At 47.2% G+C, this 13,612-nt stretch overlaps 6 protein-coding genes across 6 annotated transcripts; 1 reads left to right on the top strand and 5 right to left on the bottom strand.

Annotated features, from left to right (window-relative positions):
* Positions 1-1,016: 1,016 nt before the first annotated feature.
* On the top strand, positions 1,017-1,454 carry EV420DRAFT_1508591 (uncharacterized protein). The gene is made up of 2 exons (XM_060471443.1): positions 1,017-1,357; positions 1,408-1,454. Exon 1 carries the CDS (start codon positions 1,089-1,091, stop codon positions 1,305-1,307), a length of 219 nt encoding a protein of 72 aa, XP_060336727.1. The 5' UTR covers positions 1,017-1,088; the 3' UTR covers positions 1,308-1,357; positions 1,408-1,454.
* A 2,132-nt stretch (positions 1,455-3,586) lies between these two features.
* Positions 3,587-5,762, bottom strand: EV420DRAFT_1743806 (cytochrome P450; the record flags this gene model as incomplete). The annotated part of the gene is given in 13 exon segments (XM_060480084.1): positions 3,587-3,676; positions 3,727-3,870; positions 3,924-4,046; positions 4,101-4,125; positions 4,179-4,235; positions 4,289-4,511; positions 4,531-4,544; positions 4,601-4,715; positions 4,773-4,873; positions 4,934-5,097; positions 5,151-5,288; positions 5,343-5,412; positions 5,462-5,762. The coding sequence occupies 13 exon segments, from the start codon at positions 5,760-5,762 to the stop codon at positions 3,610-3,612; spliced, it is 1,542 nt and encodes a 513-aa protein (XP_060336726.1). The 3' UTR covers positions 3,587-3,609.
* Positions 5,763-6,083: 321 nt separating this feature from the next.
* On the bottom strand, positions 6,084-7,427 carry EV420DRAFT_1508566 (uncharacterized protein). Its single transcript, XM_060471442.1, has 3 exons — positions 6,864-7,427; positions 6,124-6,815; positions 6,084-6,101 (listed from the first exon to the last, which is right to left on the bottom strand). The coding sequence occupies exons 1-2, from the start codon at positions 6,987-6,989 to the stop codon at positions 6,303-6,305; spliced, it is 639 nt and encodes a 212-aa protein (XP_060336725.1). The 5' UTR covers positions 6,990-7,427; the 3' UTR covers positions 6,084-6,101; positions 6,124-6,302.
* Positions 7,428-7,952: 525 nt separating this feature from the next.
* On the bottom strand, positions 7,953-8,263 carry EV420DRAFT_1508561 (uncharacterized protein). The gene has a single exon (XM_060471441.1). The coding sequence runs from the start codon at positions 8,241-8,243 to the stop codon at positions 8,034-8,036; it is 210 nt and encodes a 69-aa protein (XP_060336724.1). The 5' UTR covers positions 8,244-8,263; the 3' UTR covers positions 7,953-8,033.
* Positions 8,264-8,392: 129 nt separating this feature from the next.
* On the bottom strand, positions 8,393-8,650 carry EV420DRAFT_1508559 (uncharacterized protein; the record flags this gene model as incomplete). Its single annotated transcript, XM_060471440.1, has 1 exon — positions 8,393-8,650. A coding segment is annotated over one exon (258 nt), but the record flags the coding sequence as incomplete, so codon positions are not given.
* Positions 8,651-9,981: 1,331 nt separating this feature from the next.
* EV420DRAFT_1261657 (cytochrome P450) lies at positions 9,982-12,134 on the bottom strand (the record flags this gene model as incomplete). The annotated part of the gene is made up of 13 exons (XM_060467085.1): positions 9,982-10,048; positions 10,099-10,242; positions 10,296-10,418; positions 10,473-10,497; positions 10,551-10,607; positions 10,661-10,853; positions 10,901-10,914; positions 10,971-11,085; positions 11,143-11,243; positions 11,304-11,467; positions 11,520-11,657; positions 11,712-11,781; positions 11,831-12,134. 13 exons carry the CDS (start codon positions 12,132-12,134, stop codon positions 9,982-9,984), a joined length of 1,515 nt encoding a protein of 504 aa, XP_060336722.1.
* Positions 12,135-13,612: the final 1,478 nt, after the last annotated feature.

Here is a 13,612-nt window from a genome sequence, read left to right as displayed (position 1 = left end):
CGTTAGTTTCAGGAAAAGTAGATATGGTGACGGGACGAACTTGTGTTATTCACACGAGTCTCAGCCTTCCCTCGACCTTCTCGACAGCCTGGACTGAAATGGTCGACAATGTTCAACCAAACATGCTGATATCGAGAATCCGCTTTTCCTTGAATTCAGCCCTAAGAGCTGGGTTAACAGGACAATTCCTCGCTTCTCTGTGAATACTAGGATGCTTACTCTGCATCTGATAATTTGGCAGATGGAAATGAATCCCAGACTGTTGTTGATACAGGGTATCGTCATAAGCCGTCCAACTTTCTCTGACTTCAAGCATATCGGACATCTGTGTAATGGTTAGGAAGTCAACAGAAGTGAAGCTTGAACGTGCCTACAGGATGAACAGCCTCAGAGTAGACGTGCTTTTCTCCTCATATTCGAGCGCGAAACTGCGGTTAAAATTCCCTCCTGAATTCCATAAACCCTGCTGCTCTATGAACCCATGCCGCCAGTTTTCCTGCATCTGGTTGACGCCAGTCTTGAAATAGCATGCCATACATTCCGTGAAGATCCTCAACGATGGCCACAGAGCCAGAAGTTGCGAAGTCGCAGGTCGGACTATGTTTTGAGAAGAGAGATCGCAGTTGTGGTTGAAGGTCAGATTGGGCGCCGGCCCGAACAAGTCCGCTCCTTTGGCACCAGCACCCACCATCACTCAAGCCGCGTCGTCCTTACCTCACTCTAGAGGATATACACATTGACAGCGACTTCAGTTATAGCAGTGCTATGCAGGATAATGGTACTCAGGTGTGGCGATTTCTCGTACCTTGTGCTCCGCAAATTTACCAAGTACTGCTGCCTTCTACACGGTAAATACTACTATCCCTGCCACCCCAGAAGATATACCAATTCGACTGCACTCTTGTCGCGAGAATTCTGGCTTCTATACATGATATAATTCTCTTGCTTCCATGGAATGCGAACTTTCCGTCACAGAGCACTAGCTGGAACTGGATGATGTCAACCCTTACAAATTCTAGGCGATGAATACAGTGTGAAATGTTGTCGAAGATACTGCCTAGACTATTTACCCCTTGGATAAATCATTCATGTGCCAGGCTCTGAGATGGTGGATTCGACGGGGAACGATCTTAATATTGTTCTCAATCAATCGGATGGCGAGAGCGTTTTTATTCAATACCTTCAATAGCTATCCTTGCTCATATCAGCGCCTCGCTCAAAAGTTCCCGACAATACTCAACGCCAACGGCATAGCTATGATAGTCGGACTTCATGTGACGTCTAGGTGCGGCTCTGAGTATGGATGACGGCAAGTATGACAGTTTATGTGCAGGACTCGTTATGACAGTCCGTCTGGGTAAGAATTTATCTATCCCGTACAAAACTGGATAATAATACCGTCTCTAGTCGCATCTCCTCTGTCAGGACATATTCTGTTCCTATCATTCAAGCTTCGTGAAAGGAATCGTCCTCTGTCGCGCCTAAGGCCCTGCGAGACCACATTAAAACTGAACCTTTTCTCGCTATTTCAGCCATCGGGTTTTGTTCAAGGCTCTCTAACTGTACGGATGGTTGTCTTTCTCATGTCCTATGACATTGGACTTTTGATAATGGCCAGGAAGAAAATGAAGACGACAACAATCACGGTCAAGATAACGACCCGTCAGTCATTATCGCTCAAGATGCACCGCGGATTCTCTGTTTCTTTCGAAGGCTACGGCATGGAATGTCGATCTACTTTACTAGAATGGTCTTAAACTATTTTCACCTGCGATCGAAATGGATACATCGTGTTAATTTGACTGGAAGTAGCCGACTGAGGTTATGATAGTCGGCCACGTTCATATTTATTCGTCCTTCTTACTCCGACCATCAATTTTGCGATGCGCATCACCCAGTCGCTATAACCCATCATCTCCTGGTCCCCAGCACCAAGTAAATTCCCTGCCTCACTGTTTCTTTCTGACCTACTTATCTGATATCGATCCTTAGAATGTCACAACGCTCCAAACCATCAGGTCTCCCACAAGAAATTCTCGATGCCATCATTGACGAGCTGTAGGACAACAAGAAATCTCTAAAGCAAGCATCCTTAGCTTGCAAGGCCCTTTGTCCCAGGACCAGGGTCCACCTATTCTCTGTCGTCGTGATATCAGGCAGCTCTGATTCTGACCACCTCCAGAAGTTGATCACGCTATCTCCCAAGCTCACCCTATATTTCAAAGCGCTTCAAATCTCAATCTTGCAGATGTTGGATATCCATGCTCCTGCAGTTTACGGACCGCTGACATTTATCGAATCTCTTGTCAATATCACCCACTTGGACCTTTGCAATGGATTCTGGTGCCACATGCCAGACACCGTTGTGTCCAGTCTGCAATCCCGTTCTTACCACATCGGCGAGCACTTCAACTTCAGAACGATGGGCGATGTATGCTCACTAATGCAAAATTCACCTGACTTACGACAAGTGCACTTCACGTGCAAATTTCATCCCATACCGGAGTGCCATTTGGACCACTCCCTTCATTGTACCGCCGCTCCGGTAGCCTTGCATATCACAGACTCTCAGGACACTTTAGTTTCTCAGGCACCCGGCCTTCTGAAGTCAGCCCTATCATTCCATCCATGCCCGTTTTCTTTCAAAAACGTTCGTACACTCGTTGTAGACCTTTCTGGTATGAACGCTATCGTTCCGCAGCATCTCGCGCAGTATTTAGCCCTTCCGGACACTTCTCTCAAGCATCCCAATGTAAACCATAACAAGCAAGGTGTGTAAGATTGTTATACTAAAGATCAGACTGTCCCTATATTTACATCCGCTTACAGGATTGTCGAACCGTCTATCGTCAACAGCACTTGACGTATCTCGTATCTCGAATATTGCGGTGATGGATCTCCAACCTCTCCGCGGTGAATAAACGCAGCGTCATTCGTTCAGTTACCATCACAATCAGAACATACCCGCCGCACCAAGGACACCCGGCTTTGGATTGGAAAGACCTCTGGATGAGGTTGGACAGCTGTTTGACTTCTTATAGGATGGCTTCGCTGGAGTGCATTGCAATTACTTTTGATCCACGGCCAGCAGAATGGGACCCGCTCAAAGCTCAAATGGAGGGAAATTTTCTAGGGCTGAAGCAAAGCGGCCGTGAATTAATTCTAGATGCTGTGGCAATGTTTTAAAATCTTGGATTCTGGATAGTGTACGCGTTATGCTTCTTTCGACTATCAGCTCAGTGTTCTCACGTGATTCATAGTTTTTCCAAGAAACATATCCTTCGTACTATGTACCTACAATCACCGAGATCATTGATCTTTTCCATCCATAAGCTCTGAAAGCCTTCTTCGAAACTATACTTCGTTCGCGTTCAGTACAGATACAGGGTCCTTTGCACATGCTCTACGAAGAACCAGTAATAACGATGGGCACAATGCTTAGTCGTACAAAAATCCGCACGGACGAGTGTTAAAAGATCAAAGAGAATTAAACCCGGTAGCACATACACAGACTTCAGGATACAAAAGGCTCATCGTACGCTACGATAGCCAGGAAAGTAAATCAGAGTTCCGACCAAAGCAGTTGATCCAAAAAGGGTGCAATCTGTCCTAATCAAACAACGCCTGCGCCGCAGCAGAACGCGCCTTGATCATGCATTTGAAAGGCATGGGAAAACTACGCTCAAATCAAAACATGCCATAGGATATCCGGCACGGAAGACCCACCTCGCAAAAGCGCTCGTATAGGTACCACTCGGTTCAATAACCCGACCCTCGGAATCCACCACCTTGGAGAACGACGAAGTCGATGCTATACACGCGATGACAATCCAGGCACTATTTAACGCAAGATATCGACCAGGACAGATACTGGAAGGATATTAGCATGGGAGCCAGGTGGAATTATATTACATGATGCGTACCGTCTTCCAAACCCAAACGCGGCTGTGGGTTCAGGTTGGACTTCTTTACCATCTTGGGGCATGAATCGGTCGGGATTGAATACCAGAGGGTTAGGATAGTCCTTTTCGTCATGAAGCATGGCCCTACATCGTCTGTCAATCCGAGACTTGGATATCATACATTAACTTGGGACGAACCAAGCGTTGCCAATAACAGTGGCGCCTATGGAAGACCGATAGGCATTAACTGACAATATCAACGGACTCGGAACGCACCTGCAGGGATGTAATATCCTCTGTAAACATCCTCTTCCATGGTACGATGAGCAATACCTGACGTTAAAATTTATGAACGAAAACATACTCGCTAATCTGAAAGCACATACCCAACGGTGTAACAGGGTTCCATCTTAGTGCTTCCAACACGATAGCATCAATGTAGGGCAGCTGCGGACGGTCATCGAAATTTGGTAGGCGGGTGCCATGACCAACCACCGCATCCACCTCGGCTTGGGCTTTAGCTTGTACTTCTGGGTACAGAAGGAAGGCGAGTATCATGGAAAGGATGACAGACACGGTCTTTGCAAGAATAAGAGACTCCAAATGATACTTCGGAATGAAAACCCACAGTGTCAGCTCCCGCTAATCAAGGTTTAAGCATAAGATCAGATGTTCAACAAGGGCGGAGAAATACCCACCAGAAAAGGCAACCGCAGCCGTATTCCTTACAATTTCGAGGTGCTTCGTATCCTCTGACACTCCCTTCTTTGTTAGATTTTCCGCCACGAATGAAGGGGGTGCGTTGCCCTTTTCCTTGATTAAGCATCAATATGGATCGCCAATGATATCAACCAACAAGCAAAGACCTACCAGCGACTCCATCGTATATTTAAACGGTTCTTCTGTCATGTCCTCGACGTCTTTCCTCCATGCGCGCGCAAGTCTCAAGAACTTTGCACCAGGCATCCATACTTGATGACACCACCTTCAATATGAACCTCAGGCTGACAATTAAATAAAGGCATACTCACGCGGAAGGTATTGCAAACTGGGGACGTAATCAACGAGGAAGGCTCCCACGTTCCCCGCGGCGTGAATGCTTTCCTGAGCCTGATCCACCAATTCTACGAAGTGATCACCATTTGGGTCTACATCATATCCGTAGATAGTTTTCATGACGATTGAACTGGCAAGGCTGGAAGGCTCTTAGTTCCCAATGACCAAGCTACAGGGATACACCTAGCTTACTGGTGGACATGCCTAACAAACGCATCGGGAGATCTATGCAGCTGTTGGAGCAAGACCAACGTGGCCTTCATTTGCATGGGGTAGTACGCCGGAACCGCACGAGGCTGGAAGTACTGGTGAAACATTCGGCGGTGTTTTCTGTGAAGATAAGAAGGAAGGAGAAGAATTAGACCACACGGCGGTTGCACTGACCTCCACCAATCAGAATATCGCATAAAACCAAAGTTAATGCTCCATCCCGCCAGCTTCAACATGGTGAAATCTGCATGACATTGTCAACTCTGAGACATTGAAGTATCATCCATCCTTACCCGGCCTATCAGAATAATTCCCAGAACGTTTTTCGAAGAGATCCGCTGCTGCCTGGGTAGAGTTGATTATAATAGTCGGATTTCCGGGTATATCCAGATATAAGACATCGCCATAGGTGGCAGTCCATCGAGCATAGGTAAGCCATGGGTAGTCTACGGGCACATCCCACAGGTTCCCTATCAGCAGGAGTCCCTTGGGTCCAGGAGGGAGAGGTAGACGTCGACGATTAAAAAGGAGGGATAGACGATATGATACCAGGGCACCAATCAGAAGAAATGCCAACAGGAGAGTCGAAATCATTGGGAAGGAATTGCCGTGGGTGGTTTCTGCTTTGCTTCGAGTCCTTAAGAAGTTGTATTTATCACTAGAGAAGGGCTTATTTTGGCTCTCTGTTTATATTTGAACGGGAACTGATGATAGCTCACATGAGTGTGAACACGTGCTTATTATGGAGCACCAGTTGGTGTAGCCCAGTCCACTGAACATACCGGTCTCTTGATAGTATTGCGTCGTCTGTGTCAAAACCTGACTTAGAGTGGGCTGGAAGAGACTGTTCGCTGATGGCATATGTCGACCTGGTTGAACGGGAAAACCAACCATAAGATGGGTCTGTCTGCTTCTATGCGAATTGCAGCCGTTTCGCACATGAAAGATTGGAGTACCGCACATCAAAGTGACATAAATACGATTGAATCAGCTGGATATTCATGAACCTCGAAAGTATTAGCGAACGGCATGAATGGACGTCAGGTGGATTTTGAGTCGTGTTAGTGGTGGCATTGGTAGGGGCACGAGGCAATCAGGAATAGCTAGGGTCACGGTCCTGATACGGCGGCGACCTCAATTCAATGACTGTCGGAGAAGAGATGTCATGATATTGACCTTGACTTGTCCTCTCCTGGTGAATGGAATAAAGGCAAGGCAGAGATTGTAACGCCAACCGAATCCGTGGCAAAAAGGCGTGGATAACGTGGATGCTTTAATGCAGTGTCGTCTGGTAGCGGCAGATATGGTAAGGACGGCAAGAGGTGCGTCACTATCGTCCCCGAGGCTGATGCTCCATAGTCGCGCTCTTCGTAGCCCCGCACTGGTAGGACGTAGGTCAGAAGTTGACCAAAATGACGAATGGGCAGGAGCGCGATTATTCAAGGATGTCTTGAGAGACTCGTAAGAGATGTGGTACCAATCCCTGATGATAGCAGACTTCAAAAGGTTATGTATCCAAGGTAAAGAGATCACAAGGTTTTCACGATATAGTAACGAACTCGCTAGCCTTTGAGAGTACGATCCGGCGTGACTGTTAGTATGTTGGTGTCGTGCTATTCGAATCGAATACCCGCATATATGCGGTCCCTATGCGAGGGTTCAGTAAAAGAAACTGTCACTTTTTTCAGCACTCACTGAACATAGAATTGAATGTGCAGCCGGTTTCCGTAGTCTCCCCTCCACCTCGACATGAAATTTAGCGTGCCGGAAGTTGACTAGCCCGAGATGGGTCGTAGGAGTGAGAGATATTGGGGAAAACATGCCGTCTCTATGGCTTCGGTACTCGAGCTTGAACGCTGGTTAATCGTGCCTGCCAAAGAACCTCATATTCTTCCCACCAACTTCCACAGAACAAGCGTCGTGTTTCTGCCTGGCACACATTGATCCTCCTCTTCAATCTCCTTCATCAGTGTGACCGAGTAAAAGTTCGGGGCCGCCACCGCCGTATGCATACCAAAAGCTTGGGCAGCCTGGATCGAAGATGACGTTCTAAGCTCTGAAAGTTGATATGTTCAACGTGTATGCGCAGTCCTCTGGTGATTCGTGAAGCTAGGGAGGAAGGTCTGCTAACTTGAAGGCTTTTCAGATTAAGTCGACTGGGGTGTTACGGGCTTGCTATGGTTCGGAAATGCAGCTTATTCCTGAGGATGTTGTTATTTTCAGCAAATGTAGATAAATGGCAAGGCAGACCTGAGTTGTTCACAAGAGTATTAGCCTGTCCTCGACGTTCTCGATAATCTCTTTCACAGCCTGAACTAAATTCCGCTGAACGTATCTGACATCGAGACTGTGCTCCCCTTGAATCCAGCTCTAATGTGACACGTCGTTATGGTCAATGGTGTTGGGTCAGCTTCGAGACGGACACAAGCACAGCACTGTTCATGACGCTTTTCAACGATGGACACGGAGTCAGAGAGGTGATGTCACAGTCCACATGGATCCTTGAGCTTGGGCCTGATGGAATAAATGCGTGGCCAGATTGGAATCAGAGAAAATCGTCGTCGTCGCGGTTGAAGCTAAGGTTAGACTCCCGGCCCGAACAAGGCCGCTGCTTTACCCTCTACACATCTTCCTCACCTCACCCTATGTCCTACGAACCCTAACCACAATTCCAGGCTATTTCATGCAATACAGATTCGTAGGCAGTATATTCAGGATGATGGTACTCGGGGCAGGGCGATGAACGCAGCATTGAAAATCGCTGAAGAAGATCGTCCAGACTATTTACTAGTGGGGTGAGGGCCAACGCATCTGCGTGGCATGTCCGAGTCCTATGAATTTTCTTTCCGTCGGGCACACCAGTTTTCATATATTGGCCTGCCTGTATATGAACATGTCACGGTCTTTGCCCGTCTTGTCTCGCATCATGTTGACGTCGTCAATATGACCTTCATGTAGCGAATGTCTACCTAATGCAATGCCGTCGTTAAACCATACTTGGTTCTCTGCATCTACAAATCGCGCGGTGAAGTGTCGTGCTCCATAATAAACAATACCAGCCAACCGAGGCCACATATGTTCAGGATAGGCGACATAGTGGAAGCGCGATGCTCCGTCGTATTCGTGAAGTGCTGAGGAGACCACATAAGGATGAAAATGATATTGCGACCACACTGCGGTAAGCCACGAGCAATGAACAAATAAACACACAAATTAACATTATTTCAGAACACTGCGAAGAACAAGAGTGTTGCGAGTGACAAGGACCCACAACGCACGCCGAAGATGAAACGACGAATCGGGTTCGAGTACGAAGAGGAAGAGATAGAGATGGGAGGCAAGCACAGGAGAGAGACGGTAAGGTACAGAGCAGAAGGGGAAAAGGCGGAGGCGGAGGCACATTTCGAAGGAGAGAAAGAAAGAGATATTGGAATGACAGAGTAAGCTACGTGGAAATAGACGAAGTAGAGATGACGAACGAGCTGATTTATGGGGCGATGAGGAAGAATAGAAAGAAATGACGAGAATATAAGAGAGAAAGACGGAAAAAGAAAGCAAAAAATGAAAGTCGAATGAGAAGAAAGAAAGAAAGAAACCGGGCGGAAGAGGAAGAAAGCGAGTATGTGAAACAGTGGAAGCAAAACGGAAAGTAACGGGTCAGGCAAGCGGATAAAGACGGCATTGAATAGAAATATTCCCACGGTAAGGCCAGGTGGGCGAGTCGGCAAAACCCGATAAGGTTTGATACCTCGAATAGATTTTCCCACGATAATCCAAACTGGCATAATAACCGATACCTATATTCATAGGACTCGGAATCCCTTTTTCGATCTGTGTACCAGGCTCTGAGACTGTGCACCCGACGAAGAACGATCTTGATATCATTCTCAAACGATCAGATGGTGAGAGCTCATGTCAGCACCGTCAGCACCTCGCCTGAAATTTCCTGATGCCACTCGAAGCCAAGCTGGCGCCGAGGGCACGGCTGTGAAAGTACGTACATTCTCTGCACCGTCTGACATCCGGGTGAAGCTTGAACGTTGAACCGCGGATGGCGGTGAGTCTCTCTAAGTAAAGTTTCTTGATCACCGTCTTATGCTATTACCTCGACATAATTTTGCAATGGACGCCGTCGCCTTGGTGGACGTATTGTGCTTCTTTCTCCACCATTTAAGCTAAACTTCAAGCTCAACCGTCGCAATGGTGCCTTTCGTGACACGGCAATAGCTACGCAAAATTTATGAGATTCGAGCCATTCTCCGTGCCATTGCTCTGCTCAAAGACTTCCGAAGCATATATAACTTTTAGCCATGCCAGATCTACGAATTAGCTACGTTGTGTGTATCAAAATACTGACGAACGGAAGAAATCAGAAATTTGCGTGTAAATCTATTTGTACAAACCGCGGTGGTCTTGACAAGAGAATGTTTTGATCAATGTTTGCAGGCCATCCATGGCATACATATACACGCGACTGGGAGACTTCTCAGTCATAGAAGGATCTGTAACTGTTTTACAGAATTATTATTAGCCTATCGAACATATCTCTTAAGAGAGAAAATAACCTACGGTGCTGGAACTCTCCAACAGGGACCTTTGCATATACTCTACGAAGAACCAGTAATAACGATGGGCACAATGCTTAGTCGTACAAAAATCCGCACGGACGAGTGTTAAAAGATCAAAGAGAATTAAACCCGGTAGCACATACACCGACTTCAGGATACAAAAGGCTCATCGTACACTACGATAACCAGGAAGGTAAACCAGCCTTCTGACCAAAGCAGTCGATTCAAAAGAGGTGCAATCTGACCTAATCTAACAACGCCTGCGCCGCAGCCGAACGCGCCTTGATCATGCATTTGAAAGGTAAGGGAAAACTATGCTCGAATCAATATATGCCATAGAATCTCCGACGTGGAAGACCTACCTCACAAAAGCGCTCGTATAGGTATTACTCGGTTCAATGACCCGACCTTCAGAATCCACCGCCTTGGAGAACGACAACGTTGAAGCCATAGATGCAACAACAATCCAAACAGTATTTAATGCAAGATAACGGCCAGGACAGATACTATAATAACATCATTAGGGTCGTTGGACGTGATTATATTACAGGGTGCGTACCGTCTTCCAAAACCAAACACGACTGTGGGCTCAGGTTGGACTTCTTTACCATCTTGGGGCATGAACCGGTCGGGATTGTACACCAGAGGGTCAGGATAGTCCTTTTCATTGTGAAGCATGGCCCTACGCCGTCTGTCAATCCGAGGCTTCGATATCGTAGATTAACTTGTGACTGACCAAACATTGCCAATAACAGTGGCGCCTATGGAAGACCGATAAGCATTAACTGACGGTATCAAGGGAATCGGAACATACCCGCAGGGATATAATATCCTCTATAAACATCCCCTTCCTTGGTACGATGAGCAATACCTGCCGTCAAAATTTATGAACTCAAGCATACTCGCTGATCTGAAAGCATATACCCATCGGTGCAACAGGTTTCCATCTCAGTGCTTCCAACACGATGGCATCAATATAGGATAGCTGCGGACGGTCATCGAAATTCGGTAGACGGGTGCCATGACCGATGACGGCATCCACCTCAGCTTGGGCTTTAGCTTGTACCTCCGGGTACAGAAGGAAAGCGAGTATCACGGAAAGGATGACAGACACGGTCTTTAGAAGGATTAGACTCCGAACGATACTTCGGAATGAAAACCCACAGTGTCAGCTCCCGCTAATCAAGGTATAGGCATAAGATCAAATGTTCAACAAGCGCGGAGAAATGCCTACCAGAATAAGCAACCGCAGCCGTATTCCTTACAATTTCGAGGTGCTTTGCATTTTCTGACGATTCGTTCTTTGTTAAGTTTTCCGCCACGAATGAAGGGGGTGCGTTGCCCTTTTCCTTGATTAAGCGTCAATATGGATCGCAATTGATATCAACCAACAAGCAAGGACATACCAATGACTCCATCGTATATCTAAACGGCTCTTCTGTCATATCCTCAACGTCTTTTCTCCATGCGGACGCAAGGCTAAAGAACTTTGCATCAGGCATCCATCCTTAATGACGCCGCCTTTAGTATAAACTCCAGGATAGCGGTTAAATAAAAGCATACTCACGCGGAAGGTATTGTAAACTGGGAATGTAATCAACGAGGAAGGCTCCGATGATCCCAGCGGCGTGAACGCTTTCCTGAGCCTGATCCACCAATTCCACGAAGTGATCACCACTTGGGTCTACATCATATCCGTAGACAGTTTTCATAACGATTGAACCGGCAAGGCTGGAGAGCTGTCAGTTCCAGCGATCAAGCTACAGAGATACGCCCAACTTACTGATGGACGTGCTGAACAAACGCATCGGGGGATCTATGCAGCTGTTGGAGCAAGTCTAATGTGGCTTTCATTTGCACAGGGTAGTATGCCGGAACGGCACGAGGCTGGAAGTATTGATGAAACATTCGGCGGTGTGTTCTGTGAAGATAAGAAGGAAGGAGAAGAATTAGACCACAAGGCAGTTGCACTGACCTCCACCTATCAGAATATCGCATAAAAGCAAGGTTATAGTCCCATCCTGCTAGCTTTAGCATGGTGAAATCTGCGTGACATTGTCAACACTGAGACATTGAAGGATCATCCATCCTTACCCGGCCTATCAGAATAATTCCCAGAACGTTTTTCGAAGAGATCGGTCGCTGCCTGAACCGAGTTGATTATAACGGTCGGATTTCCGGGCGTGTCCAGATATAAGACATCGCCGTAGGTGGCAGTCCATCGAGCATAAGTTAGCCATGGGTAGTCTACGGGCACATCCCAGAGGTTCCCTATCAGCGGGAGTCCTTTGGGTCCAGGAGGAAGGGGTAGGCGTCGACAATTAAAAAGGTGGGATAGACGATATAATACCAGGGTGGCACCGATTAGAAGACAGGCTGACAGGAGAGTCGAAACCATTGGGAAGGAGTTGCGGTGGGTTGTTTCTCCCTTCCTTTGAGCTCTTAAGAAGCTTGCCTATCATTAGAGAAGCACTTATTTTTGCTCTCTGTCTACTCGGATTTGAAGGGGGGCCGAATCCCGATGATAGGTCCACCTGGGTGAGAATATGTGCTTATTATGGAGCACCAGCTCGTATAGGTCGGTTAGCTCGGTCCAATGGACATACCGGTCTCTTGATAGTGTTGCGTCGTCCTAGTGTTGGAACCTGATTTAGGGCAAGCCTGGAAGGGATTGCGCCATGCTGGTGTACGTTGACCTTGTGGTCGCATTTTGGAGGAAAACAACTTGAACCGTAAGATTGGTTTATCTGCCTCTACGGAATCGCAGTCATTCCACACATCAAAGATTGGTTACCGTCCACTATTATATGACTGCGCAGACTGCGCAACAAAGTGACACGAATACAGTTGAATAAGCTGGACATGCATGCACCTCGCAAGTATTAGCGAACGATATGCATAACGTCAATGGTCGTCGGAGAAGGGATCCATGGCAAAAAAGGCATGGACAATGGGGGTGCCTGGTGCGGTATCGTCCGGAATGGTAGTGACAAGATGTGCGTCACTTATCGTCGGAGTCTGACGCCCTCGTAGTCCAGCACAGGCATGACGTAGGTCAAAAGTCGGCGAAAAAAATGCTAACTGGGCAGGAGCGCGATTACTCAAGGATGTCTTGAGAGACTCGTATGAGATGTGGTGCCAGTCCTTGATGGCGTCGGACTTCGATATGTTCGATATGTCACCACGGAGAAAGGTCTGCATGGTTCGAATGGCATTACATAACTTGGAGGCCTTTTGGATGATATCGACTGGGATGTTACAGGGTTGCTGTGGTGGGGACACGTAACTCGTTCCTGCAGACGTCGTTAGTTTCAGGAAAAGTAGATATGGTGACGAGACGGACTTGTGTTATTCACACGAGTATCAGCCTTCCCTCGACCTTCTCAACAGCCTAGATCGAGAATTCGCTTTTCCTTGAATTCGGCCCTAAGAGCTAGTTTGACAGGACAATTCCTCACTACTCTGCGAATACTAGGATGCTCGCTCAGATATGATAACTTCGCAGATGGAAATGAATCCCAGATTGTTGTTGACAGAGGGTATCGTCGCGAACCGTCCAACGTTCTTCGACTTCAAGTGATACTGGACGTGCCTGTGTAACAGTTAGGAAGTCAACAAGAGTGAAGACCAATGTTACGTGCCCATAGGTTGAGCAGCCTCAGAGTAGACGTGCATTTTCTCCTCAAATTCGAGCGCGAGACTGCGCTTAGAATTCCCTCCCGATTTCAATGAACCCTGCTGCTCCATACCGCTGGTTATCGTTATCCTGCGTCCAGTCGATGCCAGTCTTAAATATAACATGTCGTGCGTTCCGTGAATATCCTCAACGATGGATATAGAGCCAGAAGGTGCGAGGTCGGAGGTCGAAGTCATCGC

Source organism: Desarmillaria tabescens (genome assembly GCF_030435595.1).
Source record: "Desarmillaria tabescens strain CCBAS 213 chromosome Unknown EV420scaffold_4, whole genome shotgun sequence".
Lineage (NCBI taxonomy): Eukaryota > Fungi > Basidiomycota > Agaricomycetes > Agaricales > Physalacriaceae > Desarmillaria > Desarmillaria tabescens.
The sequence above is the reverse complement of the archived record's forward strand: the minus strand, read 5'-3'. Positions and strand labels throughout refer to the sequence as shown.